The 25151-nt window shown below is 59.7% G+C and overlaps 1 protein-coding gene across 10 annotated transcripts in view; it reads right to left on the minus strand.

The window, feature by feature from the left end:
- Positions 1–24665, minus strand: part of BEGAIN (brain enriched guanylate kinase associated) — a 46899-nt gene extending 22234 nt beyond the window's left edge. For 2 of the 10 annotated variants that reach the window (XM_032345281.1, XM_032345275.1), the window contains exons 1-2: positions 6733–6801; positions 5672–5700 (exon numbers count right to left, since the gene is read on the minus strand). In XM_032345281.1, the coding sequence (XP_032201172.1) occupies positions 5672–5700; positions 6733–6756 (53 nt within the window). In that variant the 5' untranslated portion in view covers positions 6757–6801. Of the gene's footprint in view, positions 1–5671; positions 6101–6249; positions 6458–6522; positions 6563–6732; positions 6802–6980; positions 7043–7254; positions 7372–24634 lie in introns of those variants that run through there. The other 8 variants (XM_032345283.1, XM_032345276.1, XM_032345278.1 and 5 more) reach the window with 8 other exon arrangements.
- Between the last annotated feature and the right edge of the window lie 486 nt (positions 24666–25151).

Below are 25151 nucleotides of genomic sequence, written 5' to 3' on the forward strand. Positions count from 1 at the left end.
GAGTTTGGGTCTTCTGGGGGGGCCAGCAGGGATCTGGAGCTGTCAGAGGTGTGTCCTCAATTCTGGGCTTCAGGGAGGGTGCTGCTGTGGCCTGGAGGAGGGGGACATTGGAAGGGAGGGTGGGAAGCCTGCTTGTCTGAGGGGACCGGGTGTCACAGGCATCCCCAGGGGGCTGGGCTGCACCATGTGGTCCAGACACAGAGAGGCCTCTTCCAACCGGGCACCGTCCTGATGCTTGGGGATGCTGTGGCCTTCCTGGCCCCAGAGATCCAGACGAGTCCCTTTCTGGCCTCAGTTTCCCCCGAGCCCTCCAGCTCTGTGATCCTTCACAACAATCCTCCGCCTCCTGAAGGTCAGAGCTCAGCCCCCACGTGAGGAAGCTGCCCCACCTTTAAGACCCGCCTCCAGGTGCCCGCTCCCACCTGCCCCAGGCTCCTCCCCCTTCCAGAAGGTTCCTGTCCCTGCTCTTTGTCTCAGTAGGGCCCCCACCTCCTATTGAGGCCAAATCCCTCCACCAGAGGCTCTCACAGCTCTGAGGGCCTCCCAGGGGATGATATAAAAACATAATAATAAACAATACTCCTCTCTGAGGGCCCAAGGAGTCAGGTAGGGGGCACAAGCAAGGGAGAGGCTCCCTCTCGAGCACTGTGAAGAGTGAGGAGCGGCTGTCCGGCTCCTCCTTCTGCACTGTTTTGCCACAGTGTGGCCTCATCCAGAAGCATTTACTGAACACCTACTATGTGCCAGTTCTAAACACTGGAGGTCAGCAGTGGACTGGTGTTCTGGACAGGGGAGTGGGGAGACAGGTAATAAGATAAAAAAAATAAAGCAAATCACTAGTCAGCTGGAGATCGGGGTGGCAGGGAAAATTGAGGCAGAGAGGGGGCAGGGAGGGGGGTTGATATTATGAATGGAACAAGCAGTCAGGAAACCAGATGTCCCCCTGACATCTGAAAATCATGTGGAAGGAGGGAAGGCAGGACTCATATGGATATCCGGAGAAGAACATTCCAGGTTGAAAGGAAGAGCTTGGGCAAAGGCCCTGGGGCAGGAGCCTGTCCAATGTGCTTGAGGAATGGCAAGGAGGCCAGGCGGCTAGAGGGGAGAGTCATGGCAGAGGAGGTCAGTGGGACTGGACGTTTCCACCATGCCGTGTCGTCTGTGTCTATGTCCCGGACACCAGGTTGGTGTTTCCCCACAACGTCCCCAGCACGGAGAGTGGCCATTGGCAGGGGCACAACCACAGCAAACATCAGTCATCACAGTTCGTCAAAGAGCAGCGACGCGAACATTGGGGTGTCCCTGGGCAAAAAGCTTTACTCCGAAAGGACAAGCGGAAAACGTTCAACCGAATTAAAAAGTTAAGAACTTTGTTCATCACAGGACCGTTTCAAGAGAGGGAAGCTAGTGGCCGCTGGGAGGTGAGTGGCACAAGGACCTGGCCCAAGAAGCCCCACAAGCTGGTCAGAGAGCCTGGTGGGAAAACACGCACAGAACTTACAGAAGGGGAACCCCCAGTGAGCACCAATCCAGGGGAGTGCAGTTAGCATCTCCCCATCCTGAGAAACAGCAGCATGTCCCCCCCACCTCACCCCCAAAGGTGATGCCAAGATGCCAGGTGCTGGTAGGTCATGGACCTCCCAACGGCCCTGGGCTGCGCTAGGAGCGTGGCCCACCCCTTCTTCCTGACCCTACAGCTCTGCCCTGGGGTGGGGCGGACCCCGAACCATGCAGCACATGGGCCCCCAGAGCACCTGGGCAGGACCATCCTACAGCTCGGTCCCCAGGGGTCCAGGCAGGAAGCCAACCCCACTGCTCCAGCAGAGAAGAAGGGACAGCACTCACACCAGCTGCGGGCCACCCCGCCCCGCCGCCAACACGCAAACACACTGTTCTGGCGAGAAAAGGCCAGCCTTTGGCGCACAGGCTGCAAGACTCCGTGGACAGGAGGTTCTAGACCAGGCAAGAAAAGGGGCTCTGTCTGTTAGAGAATCAGAGACGCTCTCAGGTGGCAGAAGGATGCAGAAAACAAAGAATGGATTGTCACAAACGCCAGCCACCTGCCCCCCCCAGGCCTCTGGGGAGCCGGAGGGAGCCGGGACAGGGGAGGGGTGTTGGGGTGCCCCTAGAGGGCCAGCGGTATTCATCTTCTTGACCCGGGCGCCTGCCGTTCTAAACTTGATCTCTAGACGGCACAGATATTTATTCCCTTTTCTGTATGCTGGTCACAGTTCACAACTTTGAAAAATCCTGGTTGGGGGAGAGGGAGGGGGGGCCGCATAGCGGGAAGAGTTCTGGTTTCCGGGGCACCTGCTCCGTCCCTGCGGCGGCTGACCCACTTTCCTACATCACAGAGGGGACGGGGCCGGCCCAAAGGCCTGCGGCAGACAAAGTGGCCACGGCAGGAGCACAGGAGCGAAGGCAGAGGGGACCCTGTGCAGGGGAGAGTGGAGGAGGGGACTGATTTGAGGATCGACCTCCCTGCCCTGCAAACAGACAGCGGCCCCGGCCTCGGCCTCGCCAACAGCCACAAATACAAGTGTCGCAGGCAGAGGCAGGAGGGCTGAGGGAGCAAGGCAAGAGGACACGGGACCTCAGGTCAGAGGTGGCCAGACCTGGGGGAGCATGACCGTGGGTGAGCCCCTGCTGGGCGCTGGGGATGGAAGACTTGAGGGGGCAGACCTCTGCTAGAAGGGGCTCCCCTTCAGGGCACACGCCAGAGGGGGCTCCTCACCCCCTCCCCTGTTTCCCCTGGAATGCATCCCTGTGTCCTAGGGCCTCCTATGCACTTTGTGCCTCTTGGGAGTTCTCTCTGGTCTATCCTCTTTGCTAACTCCTATTTATTCTTCAAGCCTTGGCTCAAATACCCCTGCTTCCAGGAAGCCCTCCCTGATATCCCAAGCCAGTGTCCCTGGCCTGGGATCCCTGGGAAGATCTGTTGTTGATGGGCCTGTGTCCCCACCTGCTCTGGAGGATTGGCCTGGGTCTTATGCGGTCTCAGTGCCCAGTGCAGGACTTAGTACGCAGAAAGGGAATGATTCCACTCAAGGGTGAGGGACAAGAGAGTCCCAAAAGCAACAGAGAATAGGTGACAGGGAGATAAAAGTTTACCCTGTAGACAAGAAGGCAGGTGGAAAGGCGTTCTGGGCAGGGGAACAGCACAGGCCGAGGCAGAAAGGCTTGGCAGCTTATTTGGGACCGGGAAGGGGGGCTTCAGTATGGGGTGGGGGGTGAGCAGAGGGAGTCTGCGGAGGGGCTGGGGCAGGGGAAACCCACGAAGGGAGCCCTGGGTTCCTTTTGTCCACTCATCACCTTTCCTGGACCCTTCCTCAAGCTAGACTTGGCTCCAGGCTCCACAGTGGGGGTGGGATGTTGTAGGGTGGGGGGAGGGGAGGACCTGCCGGGAGCTCAGTTCAGATCCCCAGGCCTAGCCTGCAAAGTGCAGAATTGCACTCTGGGAGTAGGAGGTGGGGTCCAGGACCCCCGAAGACCCCTTCATTTTGACCACAAACGCACCTTCTCCAGCTGAGGGAACCCACCGAAGTATGGTTCAGACGCCCCACAGTGATCGCCCACCTGGGCCCCTGCTATGGGCCAGGTCTCAGGTGAGGCACCTCGTTCTCCCAAGAGCCCTGCCGAGGCACGGGATGATTAGGACATGCGCTTCACAGATGAGAAAACTGAGGCCAGAGACTGGCTCTGTGGGTGCCCAAGCCCCATGACCTTCCCCTACCTCGTTTGAGGCCTCTTGGTCCTGGACCCCTGCCCCGCCCCCCACCAACGGCACTAAATGCAGAATGGAACCCTGCAGGGGCAGTCCCTGCACTGGCTGGTAAGGAAGGGTCTGGAAAGGCCCTTAAGGCAGCTCTGAGGACACTCATGGGGGTGGAAGGAGAGGAGGTCAGGACCCCCCTGTTCTGGGATGCTGTGCTGTGTCCTGACCCCCACCCCCAGGTGGGGTCCCCACCCCCACCAGCTCCAAAATCCTGCCTCAGGTGAAAGCCCAAGTGGCCCAGAACAGCCCAGAAGCCCAGGCTACTGCCACTCGCCTTTGGGACTCTGCCCAGGGAAGCCCTCAGCCCCCCATGCCCTTAGCATCTTAGGGAGTGTGTCTACCCAGATGGCTCCCTTCCCCCCTCACTCACCTGCCCACCTGCATGCTCTCTGTCCCCACGGCCCAGAACACAGGGGTGGGTGGACATGGAGAGCAAGAGAAAGACACAGAGAACCACAGAAGGGATACCCCTCCTCCAAGCTGGTCTTGGGGTGCCCCATGAATGCTACCTTTCAAGTCCCAGCTGAGTTAAGCAGTGTCCCCTCTTCCTAGGGACCCATCCCAGGTCGGGAGATGGGTGAGATGACAGCCAAGGTTGGGGACCAGGGAGGACCCTGGCCTGAGGTCAGAGGCCTAAGCTCATCATCTCTTTGGGCCTCACTCGCCCCACCTGGACCTTGGCCATGCTCAGGTGGGCCAGACTGAGCATCAGAGTTTGGGTCTGAGCTCCAATTGACCTAAGAGACCAGGCTCCCTCCTCCTAGCCAGGGACAAGTATGTCCTTGCCCAGTGGGACCAAAAGAGCGCTGCACTCCAGCTCAGTGGCCAGGAGATGGCCCTGCTCTGAACAGCCCGACTCTGGCTTCTGTGAGCCCACCTGTCCCAGGCTCCCACCTGGACATTCCCAACTCACCCACAGCACTTAGGGTCAGCTGGGTCTCTTTCCCTGAGACCCTGGGGCATGTTCTTGAACAAGCCTGGGCTCTGCTAGGTCCCAGACCCGCAGGGGATATGCGTCCTGGCTACCAAGCAGCTTTCCCCTTGGATGCTGATTCTGGCCTTGGGAGGAGGGGCAGCTGGAGCGGGGGGCGTCAAGAGACCCTCCAGACTTTGGGGGATGGTGCCGAAACCTAGCAGTCAGAGCTGGGCCTGCTGCCCACACAACGCCTCGGCTCAGACTCCGGAAGGAAAACACAGGAGGGGTGTTCCCAAAGTGGGGGTCAGGGTGGCCAAGGGAAGTCGAAGAGGAAGTCGTGAATATTCACATCGGCTGATCCCGGGCCGGCCGAGAAGGGAGCCCGGGGCAGCCCAAGATGGCTCAAAGTTTAGTACCCCGAGGGAGGCCTCAGGGGACACTCCGGGACTCGCGGGATTCCCCCAAAATGGCTCCAAGACGCGCCCGCCACGGCTGGCCAGCCGCGAGGACTCCATCCCCCACCCCCGCCCCCACGAGGCGGAAACTTAAAAGCTCAGAACCAGGCAACTGTCAGCTGGGAGTGGGGGGGAGGGGACCCCAAGCCGGCGCGGGGACCCGGCGCGAAGAGCGGGCGCAGAAGCCCGGAGGGTCCCGGGGAGGGGACAGCCGAGAGTCCCGGGCGGCGCACTGGGGCGGGGGTGGGGGGGGCCGTGCAGGCCGTCGCGGTGCACCCCCTCCCCCCGCCGCGGCCGCCCCGGGCCCGGGCCGAGGAGCCCCCACGCGCGCGGGGCTCCCCATTGTCTCGCAGCGCGCACACACGCACCCCACGGCTGTACGCCGGCCCGCGCCAGCCCCGCCGAAGCGGCCCGGGCCCCGTGGCTGCGCCCGGGCGGCGCCCTCCGCACCCCCCCCCCACTCCCAAGCGCCCCCACTCCGACCCGACCTCGCGAGCCGCGCGGCCCGGGAGACGCTGCACTCACCTGAGTTTCTCCATGTCTGCGGCAGAGGCCTGCGAGAAACCAAACGAGAGGGTCAGCAGGCAGGAGGCGTGCGCTCCGCGGCCGCGCCGGGCGGAGCCGGGCACAGCGGGCACGGGCGGGTGCGGCGGCAGGGCGCCCCGCGCGGCTGGGTCAGCGGCAAGCCCGGCCCGCGCGCCCCCAACCCCTGCCCTCTCCGCCCCCGACCCGGGCCGCGGTCCCCGGGACTCAGGGGTGCGCCGGGCCGCGGCCGAGTAACAGGTGAGCCCGCCGGGGCCGCCGCGCTCCCGGGCACCGAGTTACGCCCCCCGGGGGAAAGAGGGGGCCGGCCCGGGGACTCGGGATGGCACGGCCCGGGGCGATCCCGGTCTCGCCCGAAGAAGGGGGACCCGGGCCGGCCCCGTTAACTCTCCGGCGGCCGCGGCCCCCGCCGCTCCCCGCACACCGCCCTCCCCGCCCCCCCCCCCCCGGCCCGCCCGTTAACCCTTCCAACCCCGCGCTCCCTCCCGGAGGAAGCCGAGCCCGGAATCGCAGAATCTCCTAGTCGGAGAATGTTCGAATCCGGGAATTGGGAACCATACGGGATTGCAGAACCCGACACTCAACACGATCCGAGGGTGATGGCATTTGGGACCTCGGACTGCTCAGTCAGAGACCCCGCTGCCCTCAGATTCTGGGGTTCTGGGCCTGGCTCGCCCCTCCCGGGCCCGAGGGATTAACCCTTGCGCGCCCGGCTCGCCGGCGGGGCTCCCTGCCGGGCTTGCGCAGACCCGCCCGCGCGCGGCTAGGAGACCCTCCCTGCCCAGCCCCGCACAGCCGGGCAGCCCCTCCGCGCGCCGGGCGGGGAGACCCACCCGCTGCGGTTAACCCTGCGGGCGCCGGCGACCGATGGGGACCGCAAGCGGCCCGGGCGGGATCGCACTTCCTGCGCGGAGCGGGGGGCGCGGGGCGGGCTCTCCATCGCCCGGGAGAGGCCGCTCCCGGGAGCTTTCCCCCCGTCTTTCCGTGCCACGACTGGCACTAAGGGGGGACAGGGGTCTGAGCCCAGGGACCACGCGACACACCTGGGAAGACTGATGACTGCCCATCCCGGCCCCTCGCTCCGGGCGCCGCCGCCGCGTCCGCCGGGAGCGCGCTCCGCTCCGGTCCGGGCCCCACGCCGCCTCCCCCACCGCCCCGCCGGGCGAGGGCGCAGCCCGGCCAACGGCGCCGAGCTAGGAGGCCCGGCCCGGGGGCCTCCGCCGGGCTCGGCCGCCAACTCCCCGGGTGCTCAGGCAGGCCCTCCCGGGACTCCGCTGGCCTGTACCCTCACCTGCGAGCCGGGGTTGGGGGCAGGGGGAGGCGGACGAAGCGCTCTGCTGCCCTTCAGCACCAGCGGGCAGTGGAGGGGCTGGGTAGGGGGGGCGGATTTTAGAAGAAAGGATCCGCCGGGGGCCCGGATTGGTCGCCAGACACGACACTGACTCTAAAAGTTGTCGGAGACCCCGAGCCCAGACCCCCTCTAAAAACCCTTCTCCCCTAAAGACGGAGAATTGGCCGCCGAGCCAATGCCTCCCCCGAAAGCCCCCGCATCCGTCCCAGCCCACCTTTCCCAGGTCCCCATCTCCGGGCTCCGCACATTAGATCCCAGCATACAGCAGGCGCTCAATAAACACGGACAGGGCATGCCTAGATCCTACACCACTGTGGCGTGTCTTTTCCTGCCTGTCCTCTCTGGCTGTGAGTTCCAGGCAGGAGCTCTGTCCCTTCACTGGGGCACCCCCAGCACCCAGCAGGCCTGGCCTCCACAGGGCCCGCGCCGGGTGGGAGGAGCCGTGCTTCCTCGGGGTCAGCCCCAGCCAGGTTCATACCCAACCCCAAAAGCCCAAGTGTTCCTCCATCCCACGGCGCTTTCGTGCACAGGCGTTAGCTCTGGGCTAAGTGCTTGCGGTGGGAGCGGACAGCCAATGAGGTGAGCCGTGCCCTCTGGGGGCTAATGGTTGAGAAAGGAAACCCCCACTCGGTCCTGGGAGTTCCCCCTCCGCGGAGGGGCAAGGATAAATACTGGCACTACCTCCCCGACACCCCCCGCCCCCAAAATGGTGGCTCCTCTGGACAGCTCAGCAGAGAAGCCATCATTCCCATTTCACGGATAAGGAAAGCAAAGGCCAAAGCCCAACCCAGCCCAGCAGGGCCTGGAACCCAGCCCTCAGAGAGAGAGGCCTTCCCCACCCCCCCAGCCGCAAAGGCTAGGGGCACCCCTCCTATGTCTTTGGTTGTCTCAATCACTCACAGTGAATGACCTGCCAGGGAGTTTGTCTAAAATTAATAAGAATGTATTAAAATTTAATTTAAAAAATCTAGCATTAATTATTTATAGTGAATGTTTCAGCTTCTCTAAAAGGTCTGTCTGGGAGTTTCATCCCCAAGAAGACATCTCTGGGGAGGCTGCTGAGTTGTCCTGGTGGTGGGGGAGGGAGCAGGCCAGGAAGGCTTGTGGGGAAGGAGAGGGGGTCTAGCCCTGGCACCCTGGAGCCCCTCCCTTCATGCTGCTACTCCAGACCCTGAAGCCTGGCTCTGACCCCTCCACGAAGACTCAGAGTCTCCCCAGACCCAGTGCCTGTGCCCTCATCCTTAAAAGATCGCCTCCTCCAGGCAGCCCTCTATGGAGACCCAGTGGAGTTGTTTGGTTTAGGTCTCCATACCAGACGCGTACCCCCCTGGGGCAGGGCCTTTCTTGGCCCTGGCCCAGGACTAGCCTAGCGCCTCACCCAGGGTTTGGGAGCCTGGACGCAGCTCTGGATGCCCATGTGATAAGCAGTCACAGCTGTACGTGGCTGGGGAGCAGTGAGGCCAGCCCTGTGTGGAGGTGTTATGCCTTTGGCAATGGTCTTAGTGTTGGGGCCAGACCTCCAGATTCAAGTTGACTCTGCAATTCAGAAGCACAAGATTTGGGAATATTCCTGAAATGCCCCTTTTACGGATGAGAAAAACAAGACCAGAGCCTGAAATGGGCTTCTTCCAAGTCACCTAAAGTAAGCCAAGGCCTGCCTGGTAGAGGGGAATGGGGGCACCGCCCGGGTCTTGGGCCAGAGGGGGGCCTCCAATATTGGAGGATGGCTATGAACATGAGGGTCCTGTGGGATGTCCAGGGTCCTCAGTGTGAAATGATGGGGCAGGACATACCCTCTGGCCCCTCTAGGGACCTACAGGCAAGTGGAATCCCAGCACTCTTCTCCAGGGACTCCCATACCCATGGCCCCACGCCTCCTCCTGCGGCACACTGTGACCTCGATCCCTCCTGGTGGTCCAGCTCAGTAGCCACCTTATTTCCCCAAAACATCCCATGAGCCCTCCTGGCCTCAGCCCACCTGCTCTCTGTCCTGGCCCCAGAAGGCCATCCTCCTAGTGCACCTAGGCACGTGAGTGGCTCACAGGAGGCGCTCCCAAGAGGCAATGGAGGGAGGCCAATCTACCTAACCCTCTGACCTCACCTCCAACCTGCCCCTTACTTGGCACACAACGGCCACACTGGACTCCTTGCTGGTCCCAAGCTCACCCAGCTGGCTCCTGCCTCGGGGCTTTTGCACATCTTCCCTGTACCTGGAATGCTCTGCCCCCGATCTCGAGTGGCTAGTGCCTTCTGTCTCTGACGACTCATCTGGAGTAGCTCCTTGCCCACCAAAAGACTTCTCATCTCACCAGTGTCCTCCTTGGTCATTTGCCTCCCACTCTGCCCCTGCCCTTCGAACGATATTCTATCCCCAGCACCTGGCACAGAGGGCCTCCAGTGGCAAGCGGTGACACCAGAACCGCAGCAGTTGCCCCTCCCCCTCCCCCGATGCACCTGCTCTGCGCCCTGAGCGCCTTCCTGGCCTCCTGGCCCCTATCATTCACTCACCACCCTGTGACCCTCCCCAAGCTAGGCGGCGCCTGAGCCCAAGGGCGCATCTGCACGGAGTCCTGCCTGGGGAGCCCCTCTGAGGCTGTGGGTCCTCCCGCTCCACACTCCCCCCACCCCCGCCAGCCGGTGTGTCACTCTTCCACTGGACCATCTGGCTGGGTTGCATTGCTGCCCATTCCACTCCAAATCCTTCTGTTTCCAAACTACAGAGAGAGGGAATGGGAGTCTCTGTCTGGGGACGGGCCTGCTTGGTGCTGAGAGCCAGGCCTGGGACACAGGGAGCCTGGGTTCTGGTCCCAGCTTGGCCTCTGTCTCACCATGTGACCCTGGGCCAGTCCCTGTCCTTCCTTGGGGCCGGGGGTTGGCCTCTCAGACTCTGACCCTAGTGCTCCACTGCCGAGGTCTCCATAAATCCACTCAGGTCTCTGGCTTCCTCAGTTTCCCCCTTATCGTGCTCCCCAACTTCCAACTCCAGGGGAGGAAACAAGCTGAACAATGTGGAGGGGGCGTGGGGGGTTCGAATCCCAGGTGTGGCTACCACAGAGGTCACCCACCTCCCACTGATGAAGACTCCTATGCAGCTGTGTGACCTCTGGCAAGTCTCTCAACCTCTCTGAGCTCAATCCCGCATCTAGGGAGCATGGAAAAGTTTCAAAGGACATTGCAAGTGACAAGGTAGCCATGGGTAAGGGACTATCTTGGGGATAGGGCTCCTCTGGAGAGGCAGCCTTTTCAATTTCACGATCTGGGGTGGACAGCCTTCTACGATGCCTTCTTGCCCTCATTCAACAAACACGGACCATGTGCCCTGTTCTAGGAGACTCAGCAGAGAATGGGCCAGAGGATGCTCCGTGCCCCGACGGTTTGGATATTCTCGCTAGAACGCGGATTACATGGGAGGTCAGCACAGCGTCCCCGCAGCCCCAGTGTCTGCTGGGGAGGAGGGAAGCCTGGGGCTGGCTGGAACTGTCCAAAGGGAGGTCAAGAGGAAGGAAGAGCCATGACAGGGGGCTCAGGAGAGCAGCAGGCTCTGGGCGGGGTGGGGGGGGGCGCTGGTGAGTCTGGGAGCATCTGGTCACCCGTGGGGAGCAAAGGTGTGTGTCACGGGCTACGATCAGGACTTGGGCTTTTGTCCTGGGTGGGTCGGGAGCCCCACAGGGCCAAACAGAGGACTGTCCCTGGCGTCACTGTGTGTGGGACGCACTGAAGGGTAAGTGTGGGGCCCCAGAGGTCCAGTAAGCGCCAAGCCCGGCCTGCAGGGCGAGGGCGCAGGTGGGACAGGTGCTCCCGGCTGGAAAGGGGGAGAAGACCGGGGCTCAGGTCCGGAGGTGACAGGCGTCCCGGTGGAGACGTGGCCAAGGGCGCAGGGGCACACACGGTCCAGGAAATGTGAATCTGGGAGTGGCTGGGGTAGACGCAGCACTAAAAGTCGCAGGACTGGGGGAGATACCACGGGAGGGAGTGTGGGGTGTAGAGATGCTGCTTGGAGGTCAGGGTGCAGGGAGGGGCGGAGCCTGAGAAGGACGCGGAGACGCAGCAGAGGAGCAGAGGAGGAGAGCGGGGCTTTCCGGGAGAGGAGGGGGCACCGGCGTTCACAGACCGTGTCCTGGCTAAGAAGCTGGCTTCGTGTCCCTCAGCGTCCCCCACCGGGCTGGCCTGTGCTGGCCACATAGCAGGTCGCCTGCCCATACCCTCGTCCCAGGACCAAGGTGAGCTGTGTGTGTTCCCGGCCCTCCTCGACGGAAGGGAGAGGCGAGTGCTTGTCCCAGGTACCCCCAGTAAGTTGGGGAGCTGAACTGGGGTCCTGGCTTGGCACGGGTGCCTCCAGATGGGGCTGGGAGTGTCCTTCTTCCTGGGATTCCAGAGGCCCTGGCCGCCGCCTGAGCTGAGCTGAGCTGCGCTCCGTCTGGCTCCCCACCCCGCCTGCCTCTCCCTGGGCTCCATGGTAGCCTCAGGCAGGGCCTCGGGTTTCCATCCCAGCCGAGCGGCTGCAAGCTGGCCTCCGGAGCTAAATCTGGCTTGCCAGCATGTTGTATTTGGCCTGCAAGAGGTTTTAAAAATTTTTTAAAAAACATTTGAGCCAACATTTAAAAATTGGGAGAGTTTACATTTTAAATTCCATATTTTTGGCTTCTACTGAAAATTTGCAAGATCTGGCAACTCCGGCCCACATTCCCACGTGGCAACAGTTGGGGAGCTGGGAAGCAGCTGCCCCCCCCCCCGAGGCACCTCGGGGGGCTCCCACTAGAGAGAGGCACCGTCCACACCTAACTTACCTGCCAGCTTAGCTAGACGGGGCGGGGGGAACTGAGCCCTGGAGGGCGGAGGGACTTGTCGGGGTCACTCAGTGGGAAAGCCCGTGGGACAGGGTCTGGGAACCTCCAGGCCTGGCATCAGAGGTCTTGTCACCCACTCTACCTGGGTAGAGCCCCCAGCCTGCCTCTCCGTCCCGGACCCTGGCTCTGGCCCTCCTGCTCTCTTCTCCTGACCTCAGGAATTGGCTGGCTTCGGTCCTCCAGGCTGTCACTCAGGCCTGGGGACCATGAGAGCTGGAGGTCTCAGAGGCCTGTCTTTTTTGGGGCTTCGTGTTTGCTAGACAATGAAGGGGAGAACCAGGGTCACCCATGCCACTCAGCCAGATGGGACAGAGTCCGGCCTAAAATTCAGCCCCCCCCCCCCCCCCCCGGTGTGTAGCTGCCCACCTCCCTCCATTCAGGTGGGAATGGTGAAACTCCAGGCATTATCCTCAAAAAAGGGCTTTCAGGTTAAGGACTGGAGGCCAGGGGTCTGCCCCGCCCCCCAGCCTGGGAATAGTTCTGGGGACACAGGCCTGTCCAGGCCGGGAGGGCAGGAGACACACAGCAAAGTGACCACCAGCATGACCTTCTATCACCGTGCCAGAGACTGAACTCCTACTGTGTGCCGGGCACTTTCACCCACAACCTCTAACCCTCCTGCCCCCACGCACCCTGGAGGACGGAGGGCTCTGCTGTTCTCTGAGCTGCTCCTGGTCTGTGAAACAGGCCTGCTCCTGGTAGCTCTCTGACCCTCCTATCTGAGCACCTGATGTGAGGCTGGGACAGAGGGGACTCGGAGCAGGGGTTCCCCATGCTGTACGGAATCTTCCAGAGACCTGGGTGTCATGGCCCCCCCCACCCGGGCCCAGTATCCCCAGAGCAAGGGCTGCCCTATGTGCAGGGCTGAGTGACAGGGAGGCGGGGGTTCCCCATTGCCAGGCCACCCGTTGGGTGCGTTTCCTGTGACAAGGCAAAAGAAGGTTCATGACCACTCCTGCCTGCTCTTCCTGGCCAGGGAAACCGAAGCCCAGAGGGGGTGGTGACCTGTCATGATGACCAGCAGGCAGGGGTCCCTGAGCTGAGTCTGGCTCAAGCTGAGAGCTCACGGGCTGGGCTCAGGGGAGCGGGCCTGGCAGCCATCAGGGAAGGCTGCCTACTGGCCATGCTGCTCCCCGCTCGCCCTGGAGAACAAGGCAGGGGACTCTGAGGAGCAGAGGGGCAGAGGGAGGGGTTGAGACTGCCTGGGTCTGGCCCTGGCTGCTCTGCCGTGACCTGAGTCTCGGTTGCATCCTCTGGACATTGGGAGCATAATGATGGCACCAGCCTCCTGGGGGTGCACTGTGCCTGGGATCAAGCGTTAGAAGAACACCCAGAATTTTGTTTTTAATAGAAGCTGTCCTGGTAGGGAAGCCATCCTCAAGAGTCCTGGTCGTAAGTTCTGCCAACCTGGTCCTCTGGCCCCACCTAGGTCCTGCGTCCAGAGAAGTCTGGAAGGGGCTCTGTCCTCGCCTGGCCCCAGGGAACACAGATCGTTGGGGAGACTGAGGTCAGCACCAGGGTGGTGTGCATGCACCTGGGGCTCTGCTCAGCACAATGAGATCTCCGGGACAGCTAAGTGGGGTCCACATCTTTCTGCCCATCGGGGAGGCCAGGGCGTCTGGGTGTGCAGGGTGGGTGGGGCACAGGTGTCGAGAAAGACACCTGCTTTGAGATTTGAAGACCTCGGTCCCAGACCCCCGCCATGTGACCTGGGGCATGCAACAGCCCCTTAGAGGCTCAGTTTCCAATTCTATAAAATGGGGGAATTAGTGAAGGACATGGATCTATCTATCTGCCCGATAGGACAGGGACATACCACCTCACATGGAGGGGTCTCAAATGCAAAAATTCAAAGCAACAATCATATGAAATCCTGTGATAAAATACGGAGGCAAAAATTCATGTGCGCTGGGGTCACAACGATCCGCCTGCCCCAAGCCAGAAATGTCACCGTAGAGATCCATTCTTTTGGTTCTTAAGGTCTTGCCCATCCCAGCGAGGATAAAGGGGGTGTGATGAGGGACCCCGGAGGTGGTCAGCCAGGACTGATGGAGAAAGGACACAGGGAAGGAGGAGGGAGGGGACCCCAGCAGCCTCTGCTGAGCTGCCCGAAGGGGGATGGGCTGAGGCCAAGACTCACCCGGTTTGGAGGCTTTCGGGGGGAGGCCGCTGGGCCCCCATATTTGCCGCCGGCTATTCGAGAACCGCTAGTCTCCACGGCCCGGCCTGGCCCGGCTCTGCCAGCAACCTCAGCTGGGGACAGCGGAGGGTTCAAGGCCAGGGTCTTCTCTGGGCCTGCAGCTCCTGTGAGGGGTTCCTGGGTAGGGCCTGGGTCTTGCTTCCCCCCAGAGGGCTCCGGGCTACGGCCTCGGGGCCCCCGGAAGGCCTCCAGTGTCCCAGGATCCAGCACTCGCACAGTGACCTCATCTAGGAACCTGGAGAAGGGCAGCCTGGCCTCTCTTCGGCGGCACAGCCGGGCAAGGGGGCCTCTGGCAGTCCTGCTGCCCGCGCTCAGGGGCTCTGGGGTGGACCGCAGGCCGGCTGACGCCTGTGTCTCCTCCTGGCCTGGCCCCACCGCCCAGCTGGGGCAATGTGTCTGGCCCTCGGGGTTCCGGCCTAGAGCGGGACTTGGTGCGCGGCTTTGAAGGTCCTCTCTGCATGCTTCTTTCCTCGGGGCTGTGGCCCGAGGCTCCAAGAAGGAGTTGTGACCCTCTTTCCTGGGGCTGCCAGGGTCAGGGCCCCCGGCCTGAGAGTCCGCCCCGGAGAGCATCCTCCTTAGTCAGTCCAAGGTCAAGCCACTCCAAGTACCTCATTGACCCCCACTTCTCTTCTCCCACGGGACTGGGATCCCCTGGCCTCTTGCGAGGGTGTGGTCAGGGCCACCTGCCCTCATTGGCCAGAGCGACCTGCTGAATCCCTGCCTGCCATTGATCCAGAGAGCACGTGGCAGGGGGGCTCCCACCCCCTCCATTGATTCTCACTAAGTGAGAGCTGGGCTTCAGGGCTTAGAAAGTGCTACAGAGAAGGTCATGTCCTGAGCTCTATGTCTGCTGGAGCGGCGGGGCGGGGGTGGGGGTGGGGGAGACAGCCTGCACTGAATGAGCGCCTGCTGTGTACAGGGAAGGGGCTGGCCTGGGCCTCACATACGCCACTCACAGCTCCTCTGCCAGGTGTGGTGTTGGATGCATGGAGATGGAGAGGTGGGCAGCACAGAGACAGCTATGACAACTGCCAGGACAGGGTGAGCACAGGGCCTGAATAAGGGGAAATTAGAACATCATTGATCTGGCCAAATGGGAGGGTATGGTGGAGACTGCCAGTTGCCCACTGTTTTCCTATCTGTCCTTAGTAAAGAACCCATTTTATTCGGGAAGGAAAGATACTCAGCTAAAAGACTGCATTTCTCAGGCTCCTTTGCAACCAAGGGTTGCCAGGGATATATAAACAGAAGTTATTGGGTGTGACTTCAGGCAGAGCTCCTTAAAAGGGATCAGACAGCTTGCATGTGCTTATTTTGCTCCCACGCCCCACCCTCCTGCTTCTTAACTGGAACATGGAAGTGATGGTTGGAGCTATTGCAGCTACATTGCACCACGAGGCAAACTTGTAGCAGAAGCTATTTACAAAGGTGGGAAGAGCAGAAAAACAAAAGGAACCTAGGCTCCTAATGGCTACTGAGTCATCACAACAGCCCTGGACCACCTGCCTTTGGTGCTTTAACTTGAGAGAAACTTGTCTATTGTGAGCTGTAGTTACTTACTTCCAGGTTTCATTACTAGCAGGTGTGTGCCATTCCTCAACAATACACAGGGGATAAGGCAAAGAATAGTGTTTGGTAATGCAATGAGGGAAGAGCCTTTGGCACATAGGTCCCAGAGTGTAATTAAATGGGGAGTAGAGGGCGCCTGGGTGGCTCAGTGGGTTAAGCCGCTGCCTTCGGCTCAGGTCATGATCTCAGGGTCCTGGGATCGAGTCCCGCATCGGGCTCTCTGCTCAGCAGGGAGCCTGCTTCCTCCTCTCTCTCTCTCTGCCTGCGTCTCTGCCTACTTGTGATCTCTCTCTGTCAAATAAATAAATAAAATCTTTAAAAAAAAAAAAATAAAAAAAATAAATGGGGAGTAGAATGGAGAAGATTAACCTAGAGAAAAGGCCCGGGAAGATACGAGGCAGGACTCCTTCCTGGGATGTACCTGCATGAGTCAAAGGAAGTCTCACTGTAGGGTGGCAGCCCCAGGCCCTTGGCTGGCCAGCTGCTGGCCATCAATACCACCTGGGCTTCTGGTGCTGCTCAGAGCTTGGCCTTGACTCTCCTTGGCAGTGCCTACTCATGGCTGTGACCCTGGGGCCCCTGCCCACTTGGTGGTGCCTAGATGCCTCTTATCAAGTGCTAGGGACCCCTTCTTTTCTGGACTCAATTGGACACCTCTCTGAATGTCCCCAGAGCATCTGTGGCTGAATGTCTGAAAAGCTCCATAAGCTCAGCTCCACAGGAGCAGCCTGGACTCCTCCTTCTCTCTTCCCCCTCCCCCTTCCAACCAGCAGGCCCTGGCAATTCAGCTCCTCTCAGACCTGACCACTTCCCTCCATCCCCAACATCACCTTGCTCGTCCCAGGTGCCACCATGTCTCACTGTACACCTGCAATCACCTCTCCCCAGGCCTCTGACCCTCTGCTGGTCCAGCTTGGTCCATCCCACAAACATACCAGTGTGAATTTTAAAATTCACAGACAAAATAACTAGATAATGTCACATGATCATAATGCCCTGCTAATCCCTGCCAGCCAATGTATTCTTTAGAAGCACCTAAGGGCCTGGAACCTTTATCAAGTTCCTGACTGTGCTAAGCTCTATCTGATCTCAGGGCTTTTGCAAGTGCTGTTCCCTCCACCAGAATCACTCTCCCTCCCTGTCTCTTTCCCTCTGTCTCCTCACCTAATTCATATTTAACTTTAGGTCCCGAGTCATCAGCCTGTCCCCTTGAAGCCCCCAGATCAGATCAAGTCCCCTTGCAAGAGCCTCTTGTCACTCCTGCACTTCTCATAGCACAGTCCCCAACTGCAAAGGGTACATTTGCAATCATTTGTTCATTCTCTCTGTCCCCAGGAATTGAAGCTCTGTTCCATCCTCACTCTCTACATAGGCCTAGGCACATAGTAAGTGCTCAATAAGTAGTTCTGGAGTAGCCCTTTCTGGGCTGAGAACTGGGGAGGAGAACATTGAAGAGCATGGATCACAGGCTCTTAGAAAACCAAGCATCCCCCTAGCCTTGCAGTCCCCTGATAGCCACTCCTTGACACCTGGATAGCCCCCTTGGCAGTGGCTGTCCAGCCCCTGCCCCATCACCATCTCCATTACCACCATGGTCTCTTTCACCACCCCATCACCATCTCCATCATCATCACCATCACCATCTCCATTATCATCACCATCACATCTCCATCACTATCACCATCACCAACCCCATCTCAATCATTATCTCCGTCCCTATCATCATTGCCATCTTGAACTCCATTACCACCACCACCATCACCTCCATCATGATCTCTATCACCAACTCTATTGTCATCAGCATCTCCATCTCCATCACTATAACCATCCCATCTCCATCACTACTTTCATCACCATCACATCTCCATCACCATCCATCACTATCCCCATCTCCATCACCACCACCAACTCCATCTCCACCAACAACTCCATCCCCATCTCCATTACTGTCACCATCTCCATCACAATCTCCTTCTCCATCCCCATCTCCATCACGATCTTGATCACCATCAATATCCATCTTCAAAAAAAAATCTATCTTGGGGCACCTGGGTGGCTCAGTGGGTTAAGCCGCTGCCTTCGGCTCAGGTCATGATCTCAGGGTCCTGGGATCGAGTCCCGCATTGGGCTCTCTGCTCAGCAGGGAGCCTGCTTCCCTCTCTCTCTCTGCCTGCCTCTCCATCTACTTGTGATTTCTCTCTGTCAAATGAATAAATAAAATCTTAAAAAAAAATCTATCTTCATTACCAACTCTGTCTCCATCACCAAGTCCAACTCTATCACCATCTCCATCACCATCACCATCTCCATCGTCACCACCATCTCCATCACCATCCATTACCATCTCCGTCACCATCACCACCTCCATCACCATCTCCAACAATATCCCCATTTCCATCACTATCACCAACTCTATCCTCATTTTCATCACCATCCCCATCACCAACTCCATATCCATCAGCCATTTCCATCACTATCTCCATCATGATTTCCATGTCCATCACCTTCCCCATTCCCATCCCCATCTCCATCACCACCTTCATCACCATCACATCTCCATCACCACCACCAACTCCATCCCCATCTCCATCACCATCCTTATCTCCACCAGCATCTCCATCACCATCTCCATCTCCATCACCAACTCAGTCTCTATCACCAACTCTGTCTCCATCATTAAGTCCATCTCCATCACTATCTTCATCACCATCAACATCACCATCACCACCACCATCTCCATTGCCATCACCATCTCCATCACCAACTCTGTCTTCATCTCCAAGTCCATCTCCATCATCATCTCTGTCAGCAGCCCCATCTCCATCTCCATCATTGTCTCCATCACTGTCAACATCTCCATCCCCATCCACATCTCTATCACCATCACCAACTCCATATCCATCAACCATCACCATCTCCATCACTACCACCATCTCTACCAACTCCATCCCTACACCTGTTACCATCCCCATGTCCATCAACATCACCATCACCATCACCAACTTTGTCTCCATCACCACCACCTTCATCACCACCATCTCCATTGCCGTCACCACCACCATCTCCATCATGATCTCCATCATTTAAACCATCACCAACTCCATCACCATCACCACCTCTGTCAACATCACTGTCTCCATCTCCATCACCATCACAATTCCATCTCTACCACCATCTCCATCTCCATCACCACATCATCACCACCTCCATCACCATCATCACCATCACCATGACCATCACCAACTCCATCTCCATCACTATCTCCATCGCCATCTCCATGTCCTTAACCTCATCATCTCCATCACCATTTCCAACTCCATTGCCATCTCCACCACCATCATCATCTCTATTACCATCACCATCATCTCTATTACCATCACCATCAGCATGTTCATCACCGTCATCATCTTCATCACCATGGCCATCACCATAGCCAACTCCATCACCATTTCCATAACCATCTCCATCACCATCCCCATCTCCATCATGACCACCATTGTCATCATCTCCATCACCATCTCCATCTCCATCAATATCATCTCCCTCACCACCACCATCTCCATCACCACTACCTTCTCCATCACCATCTTCTCAACATCAACATCAACATCAACATCAACATCAACATCTCCATTACCATCACCATCAACACCATCTTCATTACTATCTCCATCTCCATCACCACCACCATCTCCATCACCATCTCCTCAACATCAACATCAACATCTCCATCTCTATTGCCATCACCATCACCATCACCAAGTCCATCACTACCACTGCAGCAGGAGGCTGCAGACTCAAGGTCAAATCCCTCTCCAACACTCCCAGCAGGACCGTGGACAACTCATGTCCCTTCTTTGCCACATGCCCCATTCAGGGACAGTGGTGGGAAGTGGTGTGAGAACACAGGTGCTGGGCGCCTTTATCACAGAGCCTGGCATCTCATAGGACCTCAGGATGCATAAAACACAGGGCTCTAATGTGTCCCATTCCCTGTGTATGTGTGGTCACAAGAGTGTTCTAGGGACTCTGGCCAGCTGGTCCTCCTAGCTTCTCCTAGAGTTGCTGGCTGCATCAGACAAGTTCCGTTGTCATAACAACCCACTGGCTCTCTGCCGCCTGGGCCCGAAGCCTGGGAGGATGCTGCTGGCTGCCGAAGCTTGCATCCTGGGCCCGCTCACCTCTCAGCAGCCTGGACTGTCTCTCCTGAAAGGGCCCCACAGCTCCTAGCACAGCAGCCCCTGCCTCTTGACTCATCTGTTGCCGTCCCACTTCCTGACTCTCTACTGTGTGTCAAGCTCCGTGTTTAGCTTGCACATGCATCATGGCCCAAATCTGCACCCAGCTTGCAAGTTGGGACGACTATGAACTCAGTTTCGTGCTAAAAGAAGCAGAGTCTCAGGGAGGCAAAGTGACTCGTCCAAGGTCCCATGGCTCTGACATTGCAGACCCAGGAGGGGAACCCATAGGTCAAGCCCTCACCCTGTCTCCTCTCTAGCACTCCTGCATCCCCTCCACCACTGCCAGGCCCCTCCTTGAGCTCATGGGCGTGAAGCTGGCCTCTGTGAACTTGGAGAGAGGAGGGCCACAGCTTCCTGTTGCCTCTTGGGCTGGAGCAGGAAGACCTGGTTAGAGGGTATGAGGGGCACCCTGAAGGATGGGCCGGGCGGCTGGGTTCCAGACACCACGTCACTTCTTCTCACAGTAACCCTCTGAGCTAGGATTTGTTACCCCCATTTCACAGAGAAGGACTTGGGCTCTGAAGGGTCACTGGTCAACAGCCATGGCTTGCCAGAGGCCAAGGCCTGCAATAAACACTGGCAGGGGCGCAGTCCCCTTCCTGGGGCCTCCCTCCTGCCCCAGAAGTTTCTATTACCATCACCCCCATGGATGAGGGCGTGGAGGGCCTGCGTATTTTCACACTTGCACTTTTAACCACTCTGTCTTGTTGCTTCTTAATTTTTCTCCACTGGCCCGAGAATCCTAGAGGGCAGGGGCGCCTGGGTGGCTCTGTTGGTTAAGTGCCCAACTCTTGGTTTCGGCTCAGGTCCTGATCTCATGAGTCGTGGGATGGAACCCTTGTGGGGTCCTGCGCTCTCAGAAGGAGTCTGCTTGGGTCGTTTCCCTCCACTTATTCTTTCTCTCTTTCGAATAAATAAATAAATCTTTAAAAAACAAAACGAAACGAAAAAAACGAATCCTAGAGGGCAGCCCCAGGCCTTAGGTCTCTTGAGTCCCCAGCGTCCATGGGCATGCTCTGTGGCAACAGTATTCATATTCTAGATTCTTCCCCAGTCTTTCTTCCTCAGAAGGGGCGAGCACTTGAGCAGTCCAAACCTTCCAGGATGCAGGACTCCCTGCTGGTCACCTGTCTTTACAAGAACAGCCCCTTCCGTCTCTCCAGCCCCGCAGCCTCCCCATTAGGCTATCACGGAACCAGAGCCCTGGGGGTCATGTGAATAAGACAGCAGCATCCAGGGAATCAAGATGCTTCACCCATCGAACCAACCAGCCTTCAAGCCATCCATCCCTATTGTCACTCATCTGTTAACATGTGCCCATTCGAGCATCCTTCCGTGCCCGTACCTGCTAGCTGCTGACCTGTACTCGCCCAGCTGCTAATTCTCTAATTCCTGTATCCATCCACCCACCCATCCATCCACACATCCATCTGCCCGCCCGTGGATGCATCCATCCATGGACATGTGTCCATTTGTGCATTGAGCCATCTGTCTATGCCCATATCCACGCCCTCATCAACATCCCGCTCAGGTACCTACTCACCCCTTTACCTGCACCCGTCCACACATGTCTACAGCCATCATCTTACCGATTCCCGAGCACCCCTCCGTCTGTGCCAGCCTCCAAGCGTTGACTAATCCATTTAGCATCCATCTATCGTGGCATGGACGCCTGTGTCCATCCATCTCTTTATCCGTCTATCCGTCTGTGGACGTCTGTCCATCCACTTCAGATCCTTCCATCCAATCACCCATCTGTCTTGTCATATGCATCAGAAATTCACCCTCCTGTCAGTCCACCGATGCGTCCGTCCACCGATGCCTAGTTCTAGTCATCCAGTCGCGCATCCTTATCCGTTCCTCCGTCCGCTTGCCCTCCCATCCCCGTCTACCCTGCCACTTACACCCATCAGTGTCCGCTCCCACCCATCTACCCTTCTACTTTCTGTTCATGCAGCCACCAGTCTGTCCTGCTGTATGCTTCCCACCACTGTCCATCTGCACACTCTCCCCTTTGGTCCATTGCACATTCCCGAGCGGAGTCAGGTGCGTGGGGAGAGTATGCTAGGTGAATACAGAATTCATTCCTTTGCTCACTCATTCATTCATTCCTATAATATGGAACCAAGGGAGACAGCTCTGGTCAGCTCCTCCCATCAACTACCATCTGGAACCTGCTCTGGGACAGAGGTCACACCGACTGACCATGATGCGTGTTGCATCAGCCACTGAGGCCCAGAGAGGGCCAGGGCCTCGGTGAAGGTCACACAGTGAATCAGTGGCAGAGAAGGAAACGGCACTCAAGACTCCAGATTCCTATCCAGGCCTTTCTACCAGGCTGCTCACTAGCCTCGAGGAGGACGGGAATACCAGGAAGGGACGTTAGGGACAGTTCTAGATCCAACACAGTGAACCTTGAGGTCACCCACCCCTGAATTTGTCCCTGGGAATCTTTATGTGCTTTTTTTTTTTATAAAGACTTTTATTTATTTATCTGACAGAGATCACAAGTAGGCAGAGAGGCAGGCAGAGAGAGAGAGGAGGAAACAGGCTCCCTGGCAAGCAGAGAGCCCGATGTGGGGCTCGATCCCAGGACCTTGGGATCATGACCTGAGCCGAAGGCAGAGGCTTTAACCCACTGAGCCACCCAGGCACCCCTCTTTATGTGCTTTGAAGGGAGAGGTCACCTCTCCCCGCCACATGGCCATACCCTTGACATTCAACTCCAACAAGACAGCCTCTCCTGATCCCGAACTCTTCCCTCTTACCCCCCGGGGTCTTGAGCCATGTTGCCCCCCAGACATTCCCCTACCCTCACCTGCTCAGTTCTGACTCAGTCCTAGGACCTCCCCTCCTGGGATTTGAGAAACTATTTGTGGGCTGTCTCCAAAACAGGATATGGATTCCTGGGCTACTCTCATTTCATTCATTCATTCATTCATTCATTCATTCATTCTTCAACGTCAAGTGCCTACAGGAGCAGGGGCGCTCCTTCAGAGTGCTGTTGTGGGGATGAGGCATGAAGCTCATACTGGGCTTGGCACACAGTAGTTGTTCAATAAATGGCGACGATCGAGGGCCAGACTCTGTGCCTGAGTCGCTGCGATTGAAAGGGAGATGATCGAGCAGACGGCTTGTGACTCACTTCCCACCCAGACCTGGAAATGTCTCCCATCCCACCTCAGCCCATGGAAAGTCCATCCCCTAAGACAGGCTCCTGGCAGCCCTCAGCCTCCTTGCTCAGTCTCCCAGGTGTGAACGGCGCCAGGTTCTGAGGCTCCGCAGAACACAGAGCTATGCTATGAATACGAGACAGTAGCCCAGGAGGTCCCTCCACCGAGCCACAGCCGCCCCTCGCCCAGCACCGATGTGCCGAGCAGACGGGAAGAAGCCGCGACTGCCACTGCGCTTGCTTTTCTCTGTCGCCCTGATTACAGTTAGAGTCGGGAAAATTAAGGGTTTTCAGGGACGCTGCCAGGGCCCTTGCTGCTGCCTCCCCGCCCAGCACGTCACAGATGCCAGGCAGAGCCGCCTCCATCGGCCACTTGCCCCAGCCAGCCGTGCCACTCTGGGCCTGGCTGGGGAGCCCCCCACAGTTCTCCAGGGGCTTTCTCCCACTGTCCCCAAGGACCCTGGGAACAGAGGGGGTCTTTGCTGGGATTGGCAGGTAGTGTGACTGGGGCCAGTGAAGGGAAGCCATCTGTCCGTGGCCCCTAGAGATGGAGGGCATGGGACCTCAGAAGGAGCCAGGCCGGGGGAGCCCCAAGGCCTTGACCCTTTCTGTGCACAGCGGGCGACCCCGGGCCATGCAGGACCCATTTACAGGCGCTCCTCCTTCGGCCACCCCCACTCACTCCTGGGTGCCTCCTCGCTCCCATTCCGCTCCTCAGGAGACTCCAGGAGGTCGCCCACGCTGTTCCTGCCCCAGAGGAACCCACTGGGGATGGGGTGGGGCACAGGCGAGGAAGGAAACACCTCTAAATCAGGCAGGAAGCGGAAGCGCTAGGGCAGAAATTCCCATCCAACGCGCCGCCGGGGTTCAGGGCGGGTGCGAGCGCCAGCTGAGCAGCCCTGGGCCTCAGTTTCCTCGCTTGTCACCGAGGGGAATGTCTGCCCCTGCCTTGCAGGTCCCGAACCAGACGGAGGGGTCTCTGGGCCGGGGGCGCGCCCACGCGCTGCAAACGCTCGGCGACCCGCCCGGGGTCCAGCCTCCTTCCGGCCACTCGGCCTTTGGGGCGGCCTCCGCGAGCCGGGTCTGGCCCTGCCCCCTGACGCAGGGCAGGACGAGGCCTGCCGGCACCCGGCCACCTGTCCCCTGTCCTCGCCCTGGGCCCCCGCCCCACCCTCTCGCCCGCCGCAGGGACGCGCGGGTCGGGGGCGATCGCCAGCAAACCGGACCCCTGCGCTCAGGCCGGCGGGGGGCGGGGAGCCGAGCCGCGCTAGGAGGCCGAGCCCCCGCCCCGCCCTGAGACTGCCGGGTGCCCGGGAGCGGCCGGCCGGCCCCCCCAACCCCCCAACCCCGCCTCCTCCCCGGGCCAGCGACACCTCCGCGGCGGGGCCCTGGCGCCCCGGCACCGGAGGGGGCGCCGCGGGCAGCGGAGAGGAGGCTGGACAGCCACCTCCCCCCACCCGGGCCGGAGCGGGGGTGCGGTGCAGAGCCCGCCCCGGGCGTGGGAGGCGCCCGCCCCGCCCCCCGCCGGTGCCCGCGCCGCGCCCTCCCCGCTCGCAGGTACTCACCGCCCGGCGGAGCCGGCCCGGCCGGCGGCCGCCCGTCCACATGGCCCCGGGGCAACCGCGCCGCTCGCCGCCGCCGCCGCCGCCGCCGCCGCTGCCGCCGCCGCCGCCGCCGCCGCCGCTGCCGCCGCCGCCGCCGCCGCGCTCGGGTCCCGCCGCCCTCCCCACCGAGGCCGAGCGCGCCGGGAGCCGGCGCGGCCGGGGCTCCCCCACCCCCCGGCTTCCCGCAGGGAGCGCCCGCCCCCCGCCCCCAGCCCGGCTCCCCGCCAGCCCGGGCCCCGCGCAGCCGCGGCTGATTCAGCGGCTCCCCCCGCCGCGCGGGGCCGGGGCGCACTCGAGGGGCGCGGGGCCGGACCGCGGGCGCGGGGGTGCGCGGGGGGCGCAGGAGCCGGGGAAGGAATGGCGGCGGGGCAGAGAATGAATGAACGCGTGCGAGCATGAATGGTGGGGCGCATGAATGAGTGAGTGCCCGGCGTGCGCGCGCGAGGAACGAATGAATGAGGAACGAATGCACGAGGGG

The sequence above is a fragment of the Mustela erminea genome, chromosome 5 (genome assembly GCF_009829155.1).
Source record: "Mustela erminea isolate mMusErm1 chromosome 5, mMusErm1.Pri, whole genome shotgun sequence".
NCBI lineage: Eukaryota > Metazoa > Chordata > Mammalia > Carnivora > Mustelidae > Mustela > Mustela erminea.